Source organism: Colossoma macropomum, unplaced genomic scaffold, assembly GCF_904425465.1.
Source record: "Colossoma macropomum unplaced genomic scaffold, Colossoma_macropomum, whole genome shotgun sequence".
Taxonomy (NCBI): domain Eukaryota; kingdom Metazoa; phylum Chordata; class Actinopteri; order Characiformes; family Serrasalmidae; genus Colossoma; species Colossoma macropomum.
Genome location: NW_023494788.1, coordinates 32,092,968 through 32,116,925, shown reverse-complemented (window position 1 = coordinate 32,116,925; position 23,958 = coordinate 32,092,968). Strand labels below are relative to the sequence as shown.

General features: G+C 38.6%; 1 protein-coding gene across 6 annotated transcripts in view; it reads right to left on the bottom strand.

Moving 5' to 3' along the window:
• The window catches only part of LOC118807258 (spermatogenesis-associated protein 13-like), a 61,239-nt gene that overhangs the window by 24,204 nt on the left and 13,077 nt on the right, over positions 1–23,958 (bottom strand). For 4 of the 6 annotated variants that reach the window (XM_036569218.1, XM_036569221.1, XM_036569217.1 and 1 more), the window contains 3 exons: positions 3,322–3,501; positions 2,935–3,024; positions 1,846–2,046 (listed from right to left, as the gene is read on the bottom strand). In XM_036569218.1, coding sequence (XP_036425111.1) covers positions 1,846–2,046; positions 2,935–3,024; positions 3,322–3,501 — 471 coding nt within the window. The remainder of the gene's footprint in view (positions 1–1,845; positions 2,047–2,934; positions 3,025–3,321; positions 3,502–23,958) is intronic. The other 2 variants (XM_036569220.1, XM_036569219.1) reach the window with 1 other exon arrangement.

The window sequence follows — 23,958 nt, the reverse complement described above, 5'->3', positions numbered from 1 at the left end:
GCTATTGTTTAGAAAAAAAAAGATAATTTTTGTATGTTCTTTCTTCTGTCACCAGCACACACTGCCTTCTGCTCAAGCAACTCAAATCCAAATCACTGCGTCTCTTTGCGTCAGATTTATTCAGAGCTGGAATTGATCACAGAGAAACTCAGAGTGCTAATGCATAATCAGACAATCTGAAAAATTAGGAGAATTTGCCCAGATATGTCTACATTTACAAATGGAATGTTCAGGCCATATTGTATATTCTCAGTCCACACTACATTTGTGTTTGTAAGTGGCAGAGAAGATATTTCAGTAATTTTTCAACTTGATGAAGAGTAATAGGCATGCATACAGTTTTGTTTTCGAGGAAAGAAACTCTTTTTGCCACATTGTGTCAGTTCCTGACATCAAAACAGAAAGTCAAAAAATCAAAAGTGCAGACTCAAGCCAGTCAAAACAGAATATAAACTAATTGCAGATTCTTTATATTAATTGATTGTGTAATTATATTATTTCATTTAAATAGTATAGCAAAATGCGAATAAGAATAAAACTTATATTAGTTACATTGTCCAAAGTGAATCTGCAAGGGTATTTAGGAGCCTCCCGTTTATTTGGATTTGGTCTTGACTAGTAATATTCTTGGACGTGACAAAGATGGCCCTATCTAGAAGGCCTCGCAGCGTTCAATGGCATTTGACAATATACACTGAAGGCCAGTGATTGATGGCATTTCACTGTCTTCTTCCTCCCTAACAGGATTGGTTTCATGCTGTTGTCCAGTATTAAGCTTTCAAAGATAATGGTTTTCTCTTTACTTTTAGGATTTTACTGTCTACTGGCATGACTTCAGAAAAGAATCCTCCACATGTCAATGCAGTAGGGCTGAACAATTTTGGGAAAATATCTAATTGCATTTTTTGGACAATTTGGGGAAAATATCTAATTACACTGATTTTTGGACTGATATTGTGACTGTGATTTAATTGGGATTATTTTTTATAAAATAAAGTTCAGGCCAGAATATAAACGTTTTTCTGGCTTGAAGCTTGACCCCTGAATGTAGTGTGCCAGACTACCAGTAGTTATGGTTGTGATGGAGGTTTGGCTGCCTCTGATTGGTCCAACTTATCTATAGGCAGTTCACAAGCTTGGTGTTATTAGATTAAATTCCTCCACTTAACAACAAGACAACATTTTTGATAATGTAGGCTATAATTTAAAAAAATTGCAGCTTTTGCAACTTGAAAATTGCACTTTCATAACTTGCGATTTCGATATAAAACAATTAATCTTTCAGCCCTACAATTCAATATACCCAATCAGTTTCCCTAGTACTTGCAGTGACCTCTGAATACCTGTCAGATTTGAATGTGAGAAATCAGCATAGACAATTATAAGTAATCACTTTTGTTTTGCTATTCTGTTCAAAACATAATTACTTTATTATCTATCTCTTATCAAGAAATGATAAAAATATGGCAATGTTCTTTCCGCAAAACGCCACACAACAGCAACTGTCAACCACAACAAATCATAATATTTCTCTTCTTCTACTTAGAAACAACAGAATGTTTCCAAAATGAGCTACAAGTAAAAAATAGAAATAATTAATATTCAGTTAAACTTATTTTTTAATTGCCTCTGATAACTGTGACATTGTAAATGGGTCCATATCTTCTACATCCTCATGATGCTAGAGCATAGCAATTGTTACACTCTGTCATATGCAAGTGCCACAATTTACAGTATATTCGGAAAGCATCTTTCAAGTCTTCCTATCAAACACAATGATATTGACTTTTAAGCAGTTGTCATATTAGCCATTTAGGGAGAGTGGTCCTGCATGATCAGCAATACCTCACAAATGTCCTTCAGGTGTTTGATGTAATGGCGTTCGGTGCTCATAATCTCATTGATGACGTTGGCCCTCATCTGGTCCCTGTTTTGCAGAGGCTGGCCCAGGCAGAGGCAGTCGTTGCCTGGGTCAAGGTGGCCATTCTGGACCTCACTAGTGCCCTCAGCTGGCTCAACAGCACGATCCTCCTGGTTCACCCACAGCTATGAGGAGAGGTGTCAAAACTCTTATTATGGTCATAGATGTGGACATATGACTCTTTTCTATGTTGTTTGAAACTGGGAAAAGAACAGGTTGTCCACTTAGTCTGTTGTTTATGGTGGCCTGAGGCCCCAAGTAGTCAAGGCCACACAGCAATGAATACATGAACTACATATAATCGTGTTTTAACATTTGTTTAAGAGATTTACTTTTAGATAAGATACAGATAAATGTTAAAATATGGTATACACTGTTCCAAGGCATTTATATGTTGACAGCAGCACTGTTTTTCTTGGCTGTGGAGTGCGTTCTCATCCTCAAATGCTTCAATATCAAACAACAACTCAGCAAGGATGTCTGAGTGCCTAAAAAATATTCCCTGCTCATATCACTGATGCAGCAGGGTTCCACTGCTCCAAAATTACACCCCCAACCAGCAAATTAACTCGGTGTGACAACAAAGAGCATCTTAAATCACGGGCATCCACTGAATTATGAAGCTTAGCATTTGGCTAGTGACATGTCGAAATTCTAAAAGCTACAATGCAAACAGAAAAAAATGGGATGTTGTCTCACAAAAACAAGCAAAGAGAGGAGCAGTATCAGATAGAACGTGAAGCAGCTCACTACAGAGATTGCTACTAAGCGCTTACATGAAGCCTGCAGTCCCATGAGTCATACTAACTACATTAAATGATGCATCCAAAATAGGCACATCACAGAATGGATACATATACTGAATGTTATTCCATTCAGAATAAAGTCTACAAGCTCTAACATGAAGAACACTAAGAGCATGATCTCGGTCTGACGTGCTTTGATGCTCGTGAGGTGCCTGCGTTTGACAAACTCGGCGGCACTTGATGAAACGGATGAGCCAGGAAACGCACCTTTGCTGTTGTATTTTGGAACCTTGGAGTTGCTATAGGGTTGATATAGAAAACCTGTTTTGTTTGGGGTTGAGGAGGGTGGGGTTCAACCTTGAGAAAGAATGACAAAAATACAGTTTGGTTCAATTTGATCTTGTAGGAATGGAGAATGGGAAATGGAGATGGAAATGGGTTGGAAGCTGTGCTAGTAAATAGTTTTCACCTTCTGTTATTGTCCAAATCACAGCTAAAAATTTGCATCACATTAAGGGTCAAAACTTGTCACTGCCTTACCGTCAAACGGCCTGAGTTATGAAAACGATTAGTGTGGATGATCGATGGCATTGAGAATCAATAACGTTTTAGAAGCGTGTATTGATCAAAAACATGGATGAAGGCCAGGCTTACCCGCACAAAGCTGGCTGGGAACCATCCCTCCTCATCATCAATTTGGCCCCACCACCAGTCCTTGTTGGAGGCATCCAGGACCTTGATGACGTCCCCTGCCTTAAACGCCAACTCGCGGTCGGCCATGGTCACATGATCCCATACTGCCTCTGCGCTGACAATTGAACCTCCGCTGATCAGCTGTAGAGAAACAAATCAAAGTCTGAGTAATTCAACTAGAAGAAGACATAATATTTTGGGAACTTGCTAAAGTAAGGTGTAGGCCTATCATGATCATGAAATTTTGTCTAACAATTAATCGCTATATAATAACTGCAATTAACAATTTGTCTTTTTTGCTCATTATATGCAACTATTAAATATACAAGCCTAAAGTGGCCAACTGACGACAGACACAGTTCGAGCTCAAATGAACAAACATTACTCACTGATGCCCCCTAAAAGTGTTATGGCCTCAGAGTCAGTTAAAACTTTTGTTTTTCTGCTTTCTTAAATTTAAAAATTACTGTGAAAGCTAACTGGGGTCAGCTTAACCCTCTGGGGTCTAATGTCATTTTCTTGATTTTTGCATATCTTCTTAAATTTGCCTTTAAAGGGCAATTGCATATAACATGATGCCCGTATATTCCATGTCAGAATGCTCCATTATCTCCCTCGCTACTTTCCAACAACTCCAGCAACTATAAACTTTTTGCACACCATTTCACATGTGTCTCCGGTGTCAACTGAATAAAGTATGAAGGGTTTCCAACATGATGGGTAAGTCTTTACACATAATGTAGATGGATACACGAATCAACCTGTTACACACGGTGAGAGGGAGATGACGCATATCTCAACTCCTCTTCATAGCTTCATAACTCTGGATGTGATTCACGTACGATCTCACCATAAGATGGAATGGAACGAGCATCTCTACAGATTCAGGAAAACTATATTTCTACTCTGTGTTATCACAAAGACAGAAAAACATTCAAAGTAAAAGTTAAATAATTGCAATCAGCTGAAATATCTGCGATCAAGCGTGTTTTTTTATAACTGTGACAGCCCTAACCTTGAATCTTTCTAGAATTGGCCTTTATATGGCAAATTTTTTGGTCAAATGTCCCTTTTAGCAATGACAACTGCTTCAACACTGCAAAAGAGACACAAGGTCATTCTGTCCTGGTCCGGAAAACTAGGGTGCATCAAACAAGGCCTCATTCTAAACTTTTTTTTAATACATCTCATGAGGTATAACTGAACTGCAATCACCAGTATTACTCATTTTGTTAATGAATGGCATAACTGATCCTGCCCTCAAATAGGTTAGCTTAAATTCTAATTTCACATGATGCAATCAGATGAGGTAAAATCACAAGAAAGCTTGCTGGGAGTACAAAAGAATCTGCCCACAACATGTTCCTGTGTTCTTGCAATAATTAAGAGAGGTACTGGGTTTGCTTATTAGTTATACATGCAATAAGTCTATTTGTATTCTTGGGAGGCAACTGGCGGACTAAAGGCCAATCTCATTAAGACTTAGGAGATAGTATTAGCAAGCGCCCGCCACCTCATACCAGCCCGCCTTCCAGTGCTAGCCTTATCCAGCTGAAGGATTCATTCACCTTGAAGCTGACACAGCCAACCCTGATATGTTGTGGAGGCAGATTTGATATTCTTTCCACAGAACACTCACTGTTTAAAAGTAAACAAAACACGCCTGCACTACAAACTGAAGTATAAAAACAAAGACAGCAGAATCCGTGTGAGTTGGTAATTCTAGTCAAGAAAGTTTGAACCAGTGAGCTGGATCTCCCTGTGCCTGATGCTAAGCAATATTGTGCATACTGGTATACCCATAGGAATGTCACACAACAATAGATAGCTCTGATCTGATACCAGGTATTAGGCCACTGTCAGCAGAAAGGGCTGGATAGGATAAGAATGAATCCGATCCACTCCTGTAACAAATCTAGCCTGAAACAGCATAATCATTTTGAGTAATGTCATGTTGTTAGCTGTGCATTTCTTCCTGTGGGGTTGTAATAAGTTTGAGGAGTCTCAGCACAAAAAATGCTCATGTTAAATGAAGTGCTTCAACTAAACTGCATATTTAAAACTTTAGTAGTTAAAAGAGAAAAGGTTTCGGTACTGGCCTATACTTAAGGTTTCGTTACTGATATAGAAAAGAAAAGGTGGTATCGTGTCACCTCTAGACAGCAATATAGATTTTAAGTTTTAGTGATATTGATAGATAACAAGAACTTTGTTGACTACAATGTATGCTGGATGTTTCAGGTCAAAAAAACAAAAAAAAACATCAAAATAAGCAAAAATGAAATCATTTCTGGAAATCTGTTTTCTGCCTGGTTACTGTTTAAAATAATACTTAAGGTTTCTACTGGTGTAAAACGAAAGGGAGCAGAACAAAACAGCCCAAACAAATCAAGCTGTGTCAGGTTTGTAAGGCATTCTTTCAGCATAGAGTAGCAGGACTTGGGAAGTTCATTAACTTTAATAATGCAAGCTAAATATCACCTGATACCTTAAAAATGTGATTAACCTGGAAAATATTGCGATACCAAATGTTATCAGTATTGCCCAGCACTACCTGCGATCATTTAGGACTCTGTGAAAACTCAACTTGAATAACGAGGAAAACACATGCATCAGATCAGTTGACGATAAAAGTGAAGAGGTCATGAGTGATTATGGTAATAAATGTTTAGCGTGGCCACAGGTTTAGGCACTCCAGTCCTGCTGCTACAGCCGCTACTGCCTGAAGGTTTCCCTGGGCTGTTGCCAAACAAAATCCCTGCACTGAATTCATGATATCCCAGGCCATCACACTCACTGTAGAGGGAGTATTTTTAACGTGTCTGTGAACGAGTAATGGAACGCTTCTCCTCTACCAAGCCAACAAATCAAGAACAGTATCAGTTATCTATGCAATCAATCAATGACCAAATACTTCAAATTAACTCTAACTGCTCTATATGTAACTCAAGGATTCCCCATTAGTCATTCACCAAGCATATCCATCTCATCTTGCGGGCACAAAATCAAGTGGAAAAACATGAGGTGCCGCTATATCAAGATCATTATGATTCATATGCCTTTGATGCCGCCTCTCCGTATGGAATCCCAGGGCTTCTCTGAACATGTCTGAATAAATTATTGTTACATAATCAATAGCTCTGCCTCGCCTCATGCTTTTTTTCTGAAGCATCCTCCTTCATGTGAGCAATTTCACAGCCTAGCGTTCTAAAAACGCCAGTCTTGAGCAGCAACGGTATCCATGAAGGCTAGAGAGACATGATCTGAATGCGAGGAGAAAAAGAGAGGGGGAGAACTAAAAGCAAAAGAGCATGCCTCCTTTATATACATGGTCAACAAAAGTATCTTCATCTGCTCTTATCATGTGAGGAATTAATATACGTTCCCATTTCATCAACTGCAGCAGCTAAGCACTGTTTGTTTTTGTCATTTTCCTTTGCTTACATATGACAATACCCAGATAAGCTAGAGCTTAGTCCTTTACAGGCTTTATTAAGGTCTTTCTGCAAACAATACCAAACAATAGCTTAATTAGAGAAGCAGACACTCTTACCATGTTTGTGGCAGCTACATGCAAATGTTCGACGAGAGTATGCATGGATTTAGCCGGCTCAGACATTCATGGCGCATTGGAAAAACAAAATAACATCCGATTCATTCATAAGTCTTCCAGGAGAAAAAAGGCAGAAAGCTGCGAGGCGTTATTCAGCAGCCTAGGTAGTCAGCAGCACAGCATCCTCTAAGCATTCCACAGCTTTACTGAAGCGCCAGTCTATGTCTGGCAAAAGATATTATGTAACACACTTATGTCCTGGGAGTGAGGGCCAATCAAAGTTGCTCTGTTTCCAAACAGCATGAAAAAAAACACAAAACTGACTCATACGCACACACACAACCCCCCTCAGTGGGGATCAAACAGCATATCAAAAGGATTTCTCCTAGCTTCTTCAATTTGTCCAAAAGGTAATGCGCCTTTGACATACGATGTGCTGGATAGCTTGTGGCACAGGGAAAAAAAAACACATCAAGTGCCCCAGTCTCCTTTACAGTCCTACTTAGTCCAAGCCCAAACTGTTAAGTGACACTGGGATATTTTTGTGGTTTCTCACAGCTGTTTGGGGGTGAAAATTGAATTTGGAACTGCCACGTGTTTCAGAAAGTGAAGAAATGTGGCACCACACGCTCTCCTGCATGTGACAACACTTCCGAACGCATTAAACATTCATATTTCTGATCTTCTCCTGCCATTCTATAATAGCTTATTTGAAGTAGTTTTTATCTAGACCCCTGGACATTTTTATGTCTTTTTCTATCAACATGGCAGTGATTTTTTGGAGATTTTTTGTACATTCAAAGAATAATCTATGTTGTTTTAATCATTTCGCCATCCAGTACAATCAAAATTTAGCATACTGATGTAGATGCTGTGCTTAGGAATGCTTCTGCCATTTATAAACTTTCAATCTAGGGGGAATCATTTCAATCTAATTCCAAGTTCATCAGATTAGGCACCACAGTGATGAAAACTGACAAGGACTAGTTTCTAAAATAACACTATTAAACAAATTAATGGCAGACAACATGTTTGATATATGCTCTTAATAATAAAAGCCAGTCTATGTCTAAAGATGCCATAAGCTTTTATTTATTTTTTTTGGAGCAATGCCATATAAGGACCACTTCAAATGGATGGATCTTTAAAGAACCTCTGTTGCAAATGAGATGTAAACCTCCCCATAATTGCAACAAAAGTTTCTATTTCAGTCAGGGTTTTTTTTCACAAAAGATGGTCCTTTTTTCTTTTTTTAGTAAAGAAAATTGTCCTATATGGAAAAATGAACACTCAAAGAACCCTTTGCATCATGAAAGCGTTCTTCAGATTGATGGAGAATGTGTTTTATATGGTTCTATAGAGAACCTTTTTGAAACGGGTTCTATATAGCACCAAAAAGGGTTCTTCTGTTGTTACAGGCTTGACATCATGACAATAGAAGAACCCTTTTCAAAAGGGTTCTATGTAGCCCCAAAAAGGGTTCTTCTATTGTCATGATGTCAAGCCTGTAACAACAGAAGAACCCTTTTTGAAACGGGTTCCATATAGCACCAAAAAGGGTTCTTCTGTTGTTACAGGCTTGACATCATGACAATAGAAGAACCCTTTTTGGGGCTACATAGAACCCTTTTGAAAAAGGTTCTATATAGAACAATCTGTTGCACATTCTTCATCAGTCTGATGAACCATTTAATGGTGCACAGAACCCTTTAATAATGCCAAGGGTTCTGTAAACGTTCATGGTTCTATAAAGAACCATTTTCTTTGTTTTTAAGAGTGAAGAACCATCTAGGAACCTTTATTTTAATACTATAATTCATTGGTTCCCTGAAGAACCTTTCAATGGGTGGATCTTTAAAAACCCATGGTTGCAAATGAGATGTAAACGTGAGGAACCTTTTAAAGTTCCACATAATGTAAAGATTCTAATTCAAATGAAAGCCAATAACCATCTAAAAGCCTTCAATTTTAAAAGTCTCACATTATAATACCTTACCAGTTTCCTCAACATCAGCCCTGGCCGGATTTTCTTTCTTTTACATAACAGCAGGCCACAAAACAGCAAACTTGCATATTAAGACTAAAAATAAACGACTTTTAGAGCACATAGAACTGTGACACATCCATAACACGGTAGCTGGGGATGGAGAGGGTCACAAGGAGCCAGCTGGAGGAGAGCAACCAATTGGTCAGAACTAACTGACCACTGAGATACACCTAGGACTAGGCAAGCGCGTGCCTTAACAGAAAGGTCTGCAAGACGGGACAGCACAAAATAAAGGGTATTGGATGGGGGGAGGGGGTATGTAGGCTATAATGATGTACCAACGTCGTTCATATCTGTGTTGCCATTGTCGGATCGCCGAGGCTCCCCCCTTCAACTGTAAATGGCCCGCTGGATCGCCCCCCAAAAATCCTTTTTTTTTAACGGGAGCTCAAGAAGAACATGAGTATCACGTTCACGAGCACGAGGATGGCGACCACGGCGAACACCACCACCGTCTGCGCGTCCAAGGTCATGGTGCAATGCAGGAGGCTGTGATTCTCGAGCGGCTGTTGCGCGGGCAGGTCGCGCGCTCTGGTCAGCCTGCCGTCTGCGTAACTGTCCATGCGGCCACCATGATTAACCACGATGCGGACTCGATGCGCGCCGCGCTCGATACCGATTTTTCGTCTTCGTACGCCTTTAAGAGACAAAGCAGGCAAACAGAGGAAGAAGCAGCAGCCTCACCATCGTCATCCTCATTCAGCGTCTGTTCGGCACGCGGTCTCGATTGGCTTCGAGGCGGGCGGACGCCAGCCGGTGTTAGCTGGCAGCTTTGGGTGGTTGTTAGGTTTTTTCAGCCTCGCTTGGATAAAAAAAACGGTGCGCGCGCATCGATGGCAGCAGCGAGGAGGTTTTTCTACGGCATGCGCGACGTGTGGCTGCAGCTGCGCGCTCCCCCTGCGGGAAGCTGCAGGCGAGAGACGGACGAAGCGTGTTAATGAGCGCGCTCTGAATGTTCATAAGCACCCACTGCGTGTTAAGCGCTCGTGGACGCTAACAAGCGCTTTCTGTGTCTTGAAGGCGGGGTCACTGATTTTTCAATTAAAACATATTGTTTTGTAATATTTGACAAATTTATCCTCAATAAAATACTCAATACATCAAAAGTATGTGGACACCTGACCATCACACTTGTATGAGCTTGTTGGACATCCCTTGCCAAAAACACGTTACTGATATGAAGTTGGCCCCCTTTTGTGGCCATAACAGCCTCAACTCTTCTGGAAAGGATTCTACAAAATTCTAGAGTCTGTCTGTTCAAATTTAGTTAAAAGAGCATTTGTAAGGCCAAGCACTGATGTTGGACAAGAAAGCCTGGCTCGCAAACAACGTTCTAATTCATCCCAAAGGTGTTCAGTGGGGGTTGAGGTCAGGGCTCTGTGCAGGCCACTGGAGTTCCCCCACGCCAAACCTGTCAAACCATGTCTTTATGGACTTGGCGCAGGGTCACAGTCACACTGGAACAGGAGAGGGTCTTCCCCAAACTGTTGCCACAAACTTGAAATCATATAACTGTGTAAAATCTCTTTGTATGCTGTATCATTAACATTACCCTTCACTGGAACTAAGGGACCGAGTCCAAACCCTGAAAAACAGTCCCAAACCATTATCCCTCCTCAACCAAACTGTTGGTGCTATGCATTCCAGCAGCTAGCGTTCTCCTGGCATACGCCAAACCCAGAATTCATCTCTTAGACTGCCAGATAATGAAGCGTGATTCATCACTCCAGAGAACACATTTCCACTCCTCCATCAGTGATGTGCTTTACACCGCTCCAGCCGACGCCTGGCACTGCACATAGTGATCTTAGGCTTGTGTGCAGCTGCTCAGCCATGGAAACCTGTTTCATGAAGCTCCCAAGCACCTTTTACTAAGCACACCCATGATCATGTTAAGTGATGACCCTCTTTAACGAGCTATTGTGTGCATGTCAATAATAAAATGTTGTCATTGTAGTCATTGAATCTAGAAGTAAAGACAAAGAGTAAATTAAGACCTAGCCTATACTTCATTAATAAACAAGGCAATTCACACACACACCCACCCACACACACACACACACACACACACACACACTTTTCTTGGCCACTTATCCTCCGGGGTCGCAGGGGAAGCTGGAGCCTATCCCAGCAGTTATTGGGCGGAAGGCAGGAAACACCCTGGACAGGTTGCCAGTCCATCGCAGACAAGGCAATTCAGCTTTAATTAATTTATTTCCATTATTATTTTGACAAACATGTCTATGCAAAATGCAGTTCAACAAAGTATAAGTGATTCAACTGACACATTATTACATACATTTATTCCACATTTGTAAAAATGTTTTCTCACCCTAAATCACTTCAGATAAAAGTACTCTACACAGAGGGTTCATAGGCTGCTGGGATCAACAGCTTTCATGAGGCAGATATACACAGCAAAATTCTGTACAGATAGGTGTAGAGAAACTTGAATGTATGCATGTATGTATGTATGTATGTATGTAAGCCATGCATATCCTCGCAACTACAGGACAACATTCACAGACTGAATGGTTTCATTTTGAACCATAGGCCTAATTAGGGACCAGGGGCATAGGCCTGGAACCATTTTGGAATTGATCAGACTTTTTCTTATTCTTCCGATCCTCTGTTAAAGCAAATTGTCCAGACGAAATCATAGTTCATACAGACAGGAAATTTAGGGAATAAATTGTAATCCCTCCCACTACTCAAGCAAGTGAGAGGAGCCTGATCTGCCTGAAGGAGGCACTACAGTGAAGCGCTAAATGTTTTCTCCACAATTTCTGCACTGTCTTTACTCCTTTTTCATTGACTTCTTAGCTTAAACTAAACAAAATATTTGAGATATTGAGTACAACTCCAGTTTTTGCAACCAAAATTCAGCATATCTATTACTGTGTTTTTCTTGTTAACTTGACATTGGGTTAAAATAACACTAACACTATAACATTAATGGACAATTTTATTATTTTACACTTGTCCTGTAACAATGTAGGGCATGCGTCATTATGAATAATATAAACAGGTCTGATGTCATTCATGATAACATAAGTATGAATGTTCTATTGCTTTCATACTTTCATTCAGTTTTGGTTTTGAAAAGTAAAAAAGAAGTCAAGCAAAAAAGCTAGATGTTGTTTAAAATGTAAGTTTTTAATATGGGCAATTTCTTCCACATAAAAAATAGTACCAACATCTTTGAGTATTTGTTGCAGCAACAGGTGGTGAGCGGAATGATATGGTTATGGTAAAAAAAAAAAAAACAAAATGCTGAACTTCCTGTGGTATGAAATCCCTGAACTCCATATTAATGCCTATGGATTTAGAATGGGAGGTCATAAAATCTCCTTTAGGTGTAATGTGTAGGTGTCCCAATACTTTGGTCCATATAGTGTACAAAACATCTCAAATTATGATAGAAATATGTGATGCTTCTTCATGCACCTTGTTCACTATGTCTTGCTGATGTGGTGAGGACAGTTACATAAGTCAGAGACCAAGCTCCCCAACTGCTGCCTCTGCTCGCTCCTGACATTTAGACAGCAAAGGTCACATCTGAAATTCCAAATTTGCGAAGACCAACAGATGCAAATACATTTCACGAATTCATACGTGGTCAAAGTCAAGTTTGTCAAAGTGTCATCAATATCCAGCTAAGAAACAAGAAGGTCAGTGGAGACCATTGCTGAAGCCATCGCAGCCGCACTTTCCCTTGTAGTGAGTCAACCACTTAGAGATTCATGCACTTAGCAGATCCTCCACTCATTCCCTGGCTGTTGTGAGAGATGTGGACCGAGACTGACAAATAAAGTCCCTCCACGAAAAGAGACAGAGGGGGGATTATGGAAATGGCTGAAGCATCAAAATAAAAGCGTAAAGGGAGAACTCAAAATGTCACTGCTAATGCTGCTTTATTGAGAATGATTAGGGCAGCTATGCATTGATTTGTCAGTTTTAGGGCTCAGGTTTAAGAATTTCGCCAATGAGCAGAGGCTGACACTTCCCTGCCTATACATCTTCCAGGCAAAAGCCAGAAAGGCAGGGTTTTATATTTGTTATTCAAGACTCCTCAGCACTTCTTATCTTTTTGACACAGTTACAAAAACCTGCTGTCGGCACATTTAGACTCTTGGCTATGCATCCTGCTCTAATCAAACTATGTGTCATATAGCCAGATGTTAGGAGTTTTCATTACTTGACAGGTTAATACCACTCCATTTAACCCCTTAAAATCCCAGGCTTATTACATACTAAGGCTTATTATTCAGTAACTACAATGACTTCAATGAAAACTGGTTGAGTTATTCTTAGGTTAGAAATGTGTAATAAAACGTTGGGTTCGCCAACAGCCCTGGGCATTTAAGGGGTTAATAAGCCCAGGTGCCAAGATATCTTCAATAATGTATGTTCTCATAAACAAGGCCATTCCTTACAAAGGCACAATGATAATATATACGTTGTACTTTGACAGGCGTAATCATTTCATGGTGTCTTGTGTGATAGCTTGTGATATTAACTCTTTGGTGTCAGGGCAAAGAAAGCTATTTCTTCCTTTTAGACATTTACAGAGCCTGGCAAAAGTTGTTTTTTTACAATTACAAAAACTTGGTTTAGCACATTATTGTTTCTCTAACATTACATTTGGTTGTTCAAAATGATCACATGCTATTAGGTGCTTTCTTAAAGAGTTTATCAGTGCTTTATGACCAAGATTTTCAGCATTGTGGTGGTTTATGCATTCAACTGGACTTGGACTAAGAATTGGACTAAGTTGAAATCTCAGGTACAGGGATTTCAGTATAGGTACTGGTACTGCACCAGAGTGGGGGCCCCTAGAGCAATGAAGCTTGTGGAACCCAAGCCAACCAACTAGATTTATTACCTGAGCTAAGCTTTAGTGGAACGGATCTTGAAGAATGGTCCTATAAAACAAAATGATAATACATGTCAACCAAGAGGGTTATCAGCAATCTGAGGGCAAAAGGGTGGGCACTCAAGCATCCCCTGAGGTTTTCCTGTGCACGTGCCTGTGCTCTTAAACTGCTGGTTTCATCAGCAATACATTTAGAGAATGTGGTCAAATACCCTTTTACCTGGTTTAAATCTGCCAACCAGAAGAGTTACAATGCGTGCATGCCCATGTTGGCCATAGTAAAATGTATCAGCATGTGTAACTGGAGCTTTCTGTGCACTACTGTGTTTTCTATCAAATTTTTTCCATTGTGATTTCTCAATGCTGTTGTCACAATGCATGTTCATTATCATAGTCATACATTAAGTAAGAAAAAACTCAAACAATACAAAGAATCAGAAGAACATCCCATTTGATTGGGATAAATATTATGTTTTCAATGGAAATATCGCAGACTGGATCTTCTAATGTCTGAGATTAAGAGGTCATCACTTTGGAAACAATCCCTTGACACATTCCATAAATAGGCTTGGGACGAGCCGTCCATTCGCACATTTCTGGCTCTGCCTTGAAACTTCATTTCAGCATCACATAATTGCTTCTGAGGTTCAATGTGTGAGATGATTACAAGGATTTTGTTCCTTTTAGCAAATGACGCTATTTGTAGCGCATAATTTGCTAATGTGAGGGAATGGCCACCCCACCCATTTCCTCTCTGCACAGACTGCTTCTTTTGTTCAGCCTCTGTCCCTCCGTCAGCCGCACTCACTTCCTGCTTCCTGCTAAGAGGCCTCAGTGCTAGGCTAAGAAGGCCTATAAATATCATGAAGTAGTCTTCCTGTGCACTGTGCTGTCACCATTGTTATGATATCAGCTGTTTATTCGTTCAATTTCAGAATGTTGTGAGCAGGCTTTTTGTGTGAGGGATAAAAGGTTATTTATTGAACACATAATGTTACAGTTTTAAACTAGAAAGTCCCTTTCTGTGCATTTCCATCATCAGGCTCACTGGATGTTCAGGAGTGTTTTCCATAGAACATGAGAATCATTTATAGGGAGACTGCCATAAATACAGCTCACAGCTTCATCACTTGTCAAGAAAAGTGAAGTTCTTGGCTATAAGCTGGCACACTGCTAGCCTACTATGACACAATACCTGTTTCATGGAATGTTGAAACGCTGTGTCTATTTTACATGTACTACAGATAATAGATAACATAATAATAAGTAAAATTAGATTATTAACCAGTCCCAGTTCAAAGTAAAAAAATATTTCCCTATCCCTTCTAGTCAGTCTAGGCTTTTTGAAATAAAATGTGTTAAGTCTTTACAGCCGGTGCAAAATGCAGCTGTCTCTGATGTTTAATCTGCTCTTCTACATTAATCATAAGATTTCTCAGTGCTGTTGCTGCATTAATTTAATATATGAAGAATGTGATCTAACAAAGCTGAAAATTTGTAGATTTAATTTAAACAACAAAACACATTTTCATGCTGAAGAAAATTATCATATGCCTGAACCGGTGAATACTTGTGCCTAAAAGACTGCACACTTATATGATTACAATTACAGTGCATTCAACAAAAAGGAAGCCTTGTGCATCATATATACAGTAATAACGCTCCAATTCTACACGCTGATACATATCACTTCAGCCAATGTGGACATGCACACGCCGTAACTCCTCTGGAGGCTCATTTAAATGAGTTACAAGGGTGATCACCAAATGCTCAAAATCAATAGCCAATAGATGCTCAGTTCGATAAGGTTAATTGATTTCATGCTGACTTATGAGTAGCAGTGAACTTTATTTCCCATTAGCCAGTCAGATTTGCAGATACCATTTTACAAATGAACCTCTCCAATGAAAAACATATATTAACCATTCCACTCTTTTACTGGATTTTCAGTTATTGTTTTGATGACAACAAATGCTTAATGTGGCACAACTGTAAAAGAATGTTTTCTGCAAAATAAGACTGTCCATAAAATAGGATGTACGACAGGATGTACTTCATCGTCGTACAGCACTTTATGAGAAAGGAACAAGTGTTTTTCATCTGATGAAAAAGCCTCCAATACAACAAATATCCTTCATGTAATGGCAAAGAAAGTTAATCTGAGCTTTTATGAGTTCTGCTAAGGAACTATCCATACAACTGTTTCTATATACTGAAGTTTATGCCAAATGACTTAATAATTGGCTTCAGTGTTATTATGAAATTACATATCAATTATAATTATCAGGTTTTATGATAGCGTACTCAACACTTTTTTGTTTTTTGTTCTTTTTCTGTAATGTAGTATTACACTGTGTTGCATTGTAGTCACTTCATTACTACATAACTAGTAGTCACAGTCTTGTTCAGTGTTAGTTGGTGAATGAATGGCACCGCAAAGACACCAATTAATTATATTATTAATAAATTATTTTTACAGCGTTATGCTTTATGTCTCATATAACTTTCCACTAAGAAATTATACATTTTCCCATGTCGTATATTTTAAGGCAAGACACTACAAGCTTTTTTTCCATTTTTTTTAAATTGCATCTATAACATGTCTTCTCTTTGACTCTGCTGATAAAAATGTAAAAAATCAACATAAATATTTTTATTTCAACATAATTTGACAATCTGTGTCCACTCATGTCTAACTGTATTTCCCTAAATTTAGCAAATGTAATGAAGGCTTAGCTTTGCTACACTTGGCACAACTACATCATCTCATAGATCACTGAAAGCTTGTTTCCTGGAGAACTAGAATATGCAAATATATATAATTCCTTTCTACTATGACAGCTGTCACACAGATGGTGTGTGCTTTCTGAGATCTCACTATCCAATGCAAGTCTGACGCCGATTTTTAAAATCGATTTCTTAAAATCAGACTGTATCGATACCAATACTGGTGTCACATATCAGCGCATTACCACTCTCATTTAATCCTACTTATATAAGCCTAGTGTGCCTGCTGTGCTAATGAACAAATGTCACCCAAAGACTTTTTAAAACGTGCATATGTACGTGCAGGTATAGTTAAATGTATACAAATACACAAAATACCTGTAAGTAACATTGCTTATCAACTGGCAGTGGGTCACTGTGATATCTATTATCAAAAAAATACCCTATTCACCTGAAGTGTTTTGTCTTCCACAAAAGACCAACTAATAGCACTGAAATAATAACAAACTACTGTTCTATCACTGTCTCATCACCTCAGCACATTTCTACATTAAGATTACCCTTCACCGTCATGCTGTAGAACCCCAGTGAGATTAATTTTTCATTACCATGTTTCATGCTCATAAGAGATTGGCTCTCACCATATATTTAAAGAACACTGAATAGACTATACATGAGCCATTACTGCGAGAGAGCTTTTTCATTTGTCAGAAAGAAAATGGAGCTTATGAAACATCTTGGGACAATGTGTCTCTAGCAAAGTGATTCTGGGGAGCCAGGAGGTCGGTGTGTTAATGAAAAGGGAATAAAATGCAGCATAAGGTGGTACCTGCCATAAGCTCAAGGGCACCAGTTGCCTTAATTTCTGCAACAAGTCAGGACACAGTCAATTAGGCATCGGCCGTGGTACTCTGGTGCCAGCAAGTCAGATTTGGAAAGTGCCTGGGAACCAACTGAGCGCAAACTAAGTCATTTGCTCAATAAATCAGTCACAAGGGAGATCACTTAGGCTGTAGCTGCTCTTGCTACAATAAAGGGGCTGTAAGGGTCTTACTAGCAGAGGCATTGTCTTACATCTGGGAAAGTACAGCAAGTGTTCAGATGGATCCTGTAGTCTGACTCTACAATAAGCTGTAGCATTAGCCTGTTAAACAGGATGTGCTGCAGGAGTCAACTCCTCACCTAGCATGTCTCAGAGACGCTGGCTTTGTCCCCTTATACCTCATTAAAATCTGCCCCTAGAATAACTGGAACATATACAGTGCATATCCACATTGGCCATAGTAAACTATATTAATATGTATAAGGCTATATGTACATTATATACACAGCACTGCTGTGTATGATCCACTTGTACCAGCGCAACAGACATTACACAAACCACCAATACATCAGTGTCACTGCAGTGCTGAGAATGATCCACCTCCCAAATAATACCTGCTCTGTGGTGGTCCTGAGGGAGTCCTGACCATTGAAGAACAGAAGGAAAGGAGGTTAACAAAGTATGTGTGTGTATGAGTGTAGATACAAAGGTGTATTTAATGAATAGGCTGGCTGGTGCATAAGAAGTATGATGCTTCTTTTATTGTCGGACACACTGTTATGGTTTCTCAGAGATCATGTGCACATGTTTAGATTGCTAAGGAGATGCTTATTATTCATTTGTTTCATCAGACCAACAATAAAAGGCAACTGAAGGGTTAAGTCTATTCCTATTCATAAGCGTATTTTCACGATTGGGGTGCAATTTGTTTCCCTTTTACACATTTACAAAGATGTAGGTAAAGGTAAAAGACATTTTAAACATAGATAAAGTACGCTTCACAACAACCTATGTGCATGTTTCACCTTAAAACATTGATAAAAACCTATACACCGCACTTACAAAGCAGCACTGTGCCTGACCAGCCTACCATAGCTACACTTTACATTGAAAAAAGTTTTTGTTCTTTATTTTCAGCGATATTGTAACATTGTTTCATAGAGTTACTTTGAAAATACAAACATGTTACCGAAATTATAGATTGAAAGCAAGTTATTCATAAAAAATTAAGCAAATCAATAAAATGATCTTAATGTCCTCTTGTCATTAGCATGGATACTAGTTAACCTCAGGTTGTGTATTTGCTAATTCTATGCTATAAACTACATCTATACATATTATTTTCATCCTTGTTACTCATTTAAGCCAACTGTTAGCAAAGAAACCTTGTAAAAATGAGATAAACTGAAAAATTATAAAAAAAAAAGAGTTCCAAGGGCTAAACAGCACCCCAATCATAGAATTAACCATATGTTTGGTTGCTCAGCATGGAGGCTTGTGACATAAACGAAGTAACAATATAAAAATTTTCAGCTTTGTAAGATCATGTTCTATGCCTTTCAACAGTATTGAGAAATTGTCTTATTATTTAGTAACTACATGGACTACAGTGCAAATTAGCTCACTTTTCTGTAATTATAGATGTGCACAATAAATGTTTAGTAAGGGATTAAACAGCAGAAAAGCCCCCTTTTTGCTTCTGCTTTAAAGAGTTAAAGCTATCCTGATCCTACACAATGCCATTAGCCCTAAACAGCAGGCATCCAAGAGTGCAGAAACACTGCCGTCCTCCCTTTTTGTTCTCAAACAGCACACTTGTCAGTTATGCAAGCAAGAAAAAGCCTCTGAGCAACGACAGTGCTAGTGGATAACAAACACACGATTATTGTAACATCTTACAATACTGTAAGGAAACTCCCCTGGCCCAGAGGAGAAATCACCTGTCAAGCCTAACTCTATGAAAATGTACTTTGCGACAAGAAACTGCATGTTTACGATGCAGAATTTGTTTCAGAGACAGTGGGAGATAGTGAAGAGTACATCAAATAAAAAGGAAAAATGTCCTCTTTTAACAACCCGTCATCTCCGTGGCATGAATAAAACATGCTGGTCATCCCTCAACAAAATTGGGTTAGAGCAATCTTCTCTGTGCCAGCGAATGAAGAGGACCACAGCTGGCCTTAAGTTGCCAGTATGCACTCATGTTGTCAAAGACAGCAATAAAGAGACCATTTTATGATTATGTCAGTCTGACAAAGTCAGCCTCTTAAAATCCCCATTATTTACCCAGTTTGTTATAAATCTATGATGCTATCTAGCTTTTTAAGGAAACTTGGAGAGAAGTTCAGCTAGTATCCCGCTCTGATTGCTTACTTTGGGATTAGAGATAATCCTGCTGTTTTTTTGCATGGCTGTTATCCAAGAACCCTTAAAAGAATACCTTGACTATGTTAAAGATTTCCAGCTTTTTATGTCAGAGATAAATCAGGTACTTCAGACAATAATGATATAGAAATGTCTGGAAATTAGCTGTTTGTCATCACATCTACAGATGACAGACAAACATCTGCAGTTCTACAGTACTGTGAAATAACACTTCTACAGTACTGTGTTCATTCATTTAATTACACATGCAAGTTATTAACTTTTCAGCATAAGAAAAAAGCAGAAAACACATATTTAATATGAAGTTTCACAGAAGCCACTACTAAATGCAACATAATGCCACCCTGTGTCCACCTTATGCCTGTATTACAGCTTCCACTGTTTTCAGAAGATTTGCTTTCAGTTTTTCAAAGAAATCTGCTTCGCACAGTCCAAGTAATCCCAACCACAAATTTAGATTCACTAGTCCACAAAACTTTACTCCACATTTTAGATGTATAATTTTGGTGTTCTAGTGCAAATTTTATTCTTTTTTTGTCTATTTCATTTTCTCAGTAACAGACAACTTCTTGACAGCGACTCATCCTTTCACTCCCAGTGTTGAGTTGGTTTGTAACAGTGCAAGGATGAACAGAAATTCCTGTTACCAGTGTCTCTAGTCTCTGAAAGATGAAAGCTTTAAGTACTGTTTATCTGATTGTGACAGTTTTGGTGGTCTACCAGGACTTGCACATCTGTTAGGAGTCCTAGTCCTATTATTATTATTAGTAGTAGTATTATTATTACTATTATTACTCTATTTAGTTAAAGGACTAGAAGCCAACAATTTAGTTAAATTGAATGAACTAGTGATCAGTATCATGACATGACTAATTTGATACATAAATAACTAAGTCACAATAGAAATGTTTATTACTATTTCCATGAGAAAATGGATGTATGAATAAAGGCATATGGTGATATTAAGAAGGCCAATGAAGAAAGTGGCACTATTGTGCTACTTACAGCGTGTAAATCAGGTCGCTTTCATCCTGTAATAACGCACTTTTATTGCTTCTTTACTTTAAACTGATTACTGTAATTCCTTTTATTCCTGTTTAAGTAGTCCTCGGCTCTGGCTGGCTCTAAATTCAGCAGCTAAGGTTTTAACAGAACATAGTACAAGATGACATTACTATACAAAGCAAGATATTCAGACTTTCATTTGTAGCCTCGTAACACTAATGTATGATCATTTAAAGATTATGCTAATAATTTACGCATCGATCATTAGTACAGCTGCTGTAAATCAACATCACAACCCCAGTTAACCTCATCAACTGTTCATTTCCATGAAGTCATCCCCACAACACTCCCTCAGCCACCCACAAGCTTTGAAATTACAGGGTTTAAGTGGCACTCTAATAGACTACAGTGAGGAAAGTCTAAAGCTTCTGAGGTCTAACATAGCATACTACCCATTAAACATTATGAGAATTTTAAAATGAAGAAATGACTGTACACTCATGAGCTACATTATAGGTGCACCTTGCTGCTGTACTATTATATACTACAGCCTTTCTCTTACCATCAGGGATGTAATGTTTCACATATTTTCAGGTTTGATATGCAATTCTGACATCAACATTTGATTTGAATTTTGAACACTTTATGTGTTAAAAATGCATGATTCTACAGCATTCTAATTATATACTACATACAATTTGGCTTTAAAAATGCTAATTTTCTACAAAACAAAATCATGCAAAGTAGAATGTCTTTGTCCAAAGTAGTGATCTTACACAACAGTACAACCAAACAATAAACAATAATAAATACCAGATAAATAAACATTAACAAATACCTCAACTGCCTCAAATAAAACCATATATAACATGTCTAACTTTTCAAACCTAAACTAAAACAATTGTCAGCAATTGTCAACACATCACAATTACAGTAGACATAAAATTTACACTGACACTAAACGTTAATTACACTGCAAAGAAATAACTCATTGTATGTACTTAATTCAATTACCACACATTTCTTTTCACGTCAGTAGACACAGACTTTATCTCAACATAAAATTTAATTGTTGATGAAACAAAACTAAAACATTTTAGTGCAATGTATTTCAGTTTCACTGCAATGTAACCGTCTTTTGATCAACATAAACAGTTTTCATTTTCTGAAATGCACTTTCATTCATTTTTATCTAGTTCATGAAAATAAGATACTTAACCCCTTAAAATCCCTGGCTTATTACTTAGTAAGGCTTATTACTCAGTAAATACAAGTACTTCATTGCAAACCGACTGAGCTATTCTTAGGTTATAGAAGTGTGTAACAAAACTTTTCGCCCGCCGGCAGGCCCTAGCCATCCCAGGCCAGTTTCTAACTAAAGAACCACTCTAGACTGGATATTTTTGGGTAGTAAACCACTCTTAACCTAATAGTGACACTGATGTGTATAAAAACCCCATCAGCACTGCTAAGTCCAACACACCCTTCCCAGCACCACATGCCACTGTGCCATTGTCACTACTTTGTTAAAAATAGTCCACCACCTAAAAATATCTGGACAACCACCAAAAACATCTGGTCACTGATTATGTTCACATCACCAGGATGAAGTCGTTAAAATCCAATTTTTTGCCTTAATCTGAAGTAGATCTGATGTTTTCAGAACTGTGCGGACATCCAAGTTTGATCTTCTTAATTCAGATTGGATATATATCCAACTCATGGCCATTTTAGATTCAGGAATATATGTGTTGTTTTCCTGCTGCTCACACACCATCATTCAGCATTCAGCAAAATATAAAATTTACACAATTTACCACTTACCCCAAAGGCAGTCAATCAGCCAAGGCATGTTTGGTTTCTGGTTTAGCACCAGAGCTAAGAGCATTGTGCAACAAACACTAGTCAACAGTCACTTATTTTTTTTTACGTCTATACGAACCACTTAATACGAAATGCTGGGGGTCAGATTTGAACTGAGACTCACTCATTTTCCACACCGTTAACATGGCGCAGTGCGTTGACACACTGAGTTGTCAATGACCGCCCAAACTGCTGAAACCTATATTAAAATCATGCAGACTTGTCAATGTGATTTAGGACTTACTGTCAACAATGAAATAAGCAGAACTTCATCATGTAACTAAATGCAGTAGGCACCCATTTTTAGACAACAGGTGTCCTCACACCTTTATTATAAACCTGGGTGTGGTATGAGCAGGCTGAACTTCAAGCCAGTGAATGCTGTCAAAGCAATGCATCTGACCTGTTTACTTTCATCTTGCTCTAATAATGAAGACGTTAGCACTGTTAAGAATTATATTTGTGATAAAGGCTTGTGATGCTAGTTTAATTGATGCTCTTCATGAAGCACATGGTCTACTCACATGACTATTATTGATCTGGATATGCACATATGGGTTGTTTTGGGGCACAGCTATGTTCACACTAATGGCAGATAGATGTTACCTCCCATACTAATGTGAACCAAGTCAGAAAAATCAAATAGAGTAAAGAGGTTTGTAATGTGATCATAGCTAAGCCTTGGCATCTAGTCCAGTAAAATACCAAAAACTGAATCGAATCTTGACCTTATAATAATAAAAAGTCATTTAAAATCTGAAAGTATGTGCATGTGTTCTATCTGGTACTCAAGTGTTCTAGTAATATATCAAAGTATATATAGAATGAGCTGATCTGAACAGACAGCTTTTTGGTAAAGCAAGGTAGGCAGACAGAAAGGCTAAAACGAGTGCAGTACAATATGCTTGTCTAATCTGTGTGACAGAATGATGCCTGCAGGACTGAGAGGAATCATCCTCCCTGTTTTATGACTCATTTCCTTCTGGGTTGGGGAATCCATTTAAATTTGAGAAGTGTGGAGGGACTCTGGGTTTTGAGGTGGGAAGAAGCTCAACATCTGGGCCAAGTGTGATTACAGTGGCACATACATGGAGAAAGGCCAGCTAGACACATCCTCATTCACTCTCTACTTCCCCGCATGCTTTTGTCTCGATGACTCATCTCTTAATATGTGGTGTTGCATAATGTGATTAGTGCAAAAACAACTTTAATATATGCCCTCAATTTACTTTCAGAGAGAAACAGCATTCAACCAGTGCAAGCAAGGCAATCCTATTTTTACACGAGGCCAAGTTGACAGGAAGGCTACTGCTTGCTTT